The sequence below is a fragment of the Sphaeroforma arctica genome (assembly GCF_001186125.1).
Source record: "Sphaeroforma arctica JP610 unplaced genomic scaffold supercont1.288, whole genome shotgun sequence".
NCBI lineage: Eukaryota > Ichthyosporea > Ichthyophonida > Sphaeroforma > Sphaeroforma arctica.
Window position 1 is genome coordinate 85,661 of NW_014040270.1, and position 1,906 is coordinate 87,566.

At 38.1% G+C, this 1,906-nt stretch overlaps 1 protein-coding gene across 1 annotated transcript in view; it reads left to right on the forward strand.

Moving 5' to 3' along the window:
- SARC_04855 (hypothetical protein) overlaps window positions 1-1,906 on the forward strand; it is a gene marked incomplete at both ends in the record, with an annotated part of 5,884 nt that overhangs the window by 2,994 nt on the left and 984 nt on the right. Inside the window, 2 exons of the mRNA XM_014301303.1 lie at window positions 182-271; window positions 1,377-1,454. Of these exons, the coding sequence (XP_014156778.1) occupies window positions 182-271; window positions 1,377-1,454 (168 nt within the window). The remainder of the gene's footprint in view (window positions 1-181; window positions 272-1,376; window positions 1,455-1,906) is intronic.

A 1,906-nucleotide genomic window follows, 5' to 3' on the forward strand; every position in this document is an offset into this window, starting at 1 on the left:
TATTAACGAGTGACAAGTATATACAGGCATAACAAACATTGCATACTGCTCAGGTAAATATGTATCTCACAAACACCAAACATGTAGAATACGCCTCAAACATTCGTACATATATATATAGTTTGACCATTCAATAATGTTGTATTTGCAGGACACCACAATGTCACTGGCACCCCTATAGGCTATAGTCGACGGAGCTCGTCTCCAGGCGTATGTTTTGAGGGTCAGCTGGGCACAAGCGTCCCCATTGAGATTGGGGGGAACTATCCAGGTGCATATGTTTGAGTCTACTCTGTGTATATATGTATTGCCCAGGTTTTGCCCTGATTGTGTAGATATATTTGGAGATTGGGGGGAACTATCCAGGTGCATATATTTTGTGTTTTCTCTGTGTATATGTGCGTTGCCCAATTTTTGTCTTGATTAGATATACAAGTGTTTGGGACTGTAGAATCTGGGCTGATTGGACCCAAGCTGGATATGTTTGAGCTCTCTCTGTGTGTATGTGCATCGCCCAGTTTTCGTCCTGATTGGGTAGTTATATAAGTATCTGGGACTGTATACTGAAGACCAACTCCAAGCACAGGCATGCCAATAGCGATAGAGGAGAGACTATGCAGGTGTGAATAGTTGCATCGGTTGAGTCTGTAAGATGACTACCCTTGAAAGTAGGTACCAATGCTTGGGACTGGGGAATGAAAGCCAACGGGAACCCGATTTGTTTGGTCTATCTTCCTTGTCGACTTTACACACCAAAACGCAACTTTCATACGTTATGTTCTTACATTGATAGTTACTTGTCATTCTAACCTAGTGCATGATAAAAACTATTCATTAGTGATTTCATTGAGATTTCGCGATGATCTTGACCTTTTGCAACGTTTAAGTTGGATTGTCATATACATAGCTATTTATAATCTTAAGTTGTATTGTCATATATATATATAGTTACTTATAATCGTAAGTTGTGTTGTCATATATATAGCTACTTATAATCGTAAGCTGTATTGTCATATATATAGCTACCTATAATCGTAAGTTATATTGTCATATATATAGCTACTTATAATCCTAATTCAAGGCATAGCTATGAATAGCTCCGTGTAGCCAAACATACACTCTGCATGGACATATCGTCGTATTGACAGTCAATGATGATACTGACTGTATACATTTAAGTACAACACACCCAAAAGTTATATTGTCATATAAAGTGGTTGATCCGGCACATTTAACTACAACACGCCCCAAAGTTATATTGTCGTGTAAAGTGGATGATGATACTATCTGTAGACATTTTAACTACAACGCGCCCCAAAGTTATTTTGTCATGTAAAGTGGATGATGATACTATCTGTATACATTGTCCACATCAGAGCCGTCTCACCGCAAGAACTCCGTTCCCTTCAACGGGCGACTCAACTCTCTGCGATCGGTCGGAACTGCGCCCGCAAGTATGCAGTTGGACTTAGCCTTGGGGACACACTCGTGTTTTGAAAATGTACCTGTGAAATCACTAAATACACTCAGTATCATGCATGACGTTTAATATTTTATATCTACATGTACGTATGGATATGAACGGTTGTTTATACTTGTTGTAGCGTATGTACTGAGTATCATGCATAAATGGTTATGGTAACATATATGGATTGGTTTTCGCGCACATGTCAACTATTTCAATAAGATTTACATACTGCATGTTCTCAGTATTATGTATAAATGGTTATAGCTACATGATTGTAATGGTATTCGCACACATTTCTTAGTGCTGCAGCGTATGTATTTCATATTATGCATATATATATATATATATATATGTGTGTGTGTGTGTGTGTGTGGTGGTGGTGGTGTGTGTGTAGTATATATATATATATATATTATTGTGTGTGTGTGTGTGTAGTAT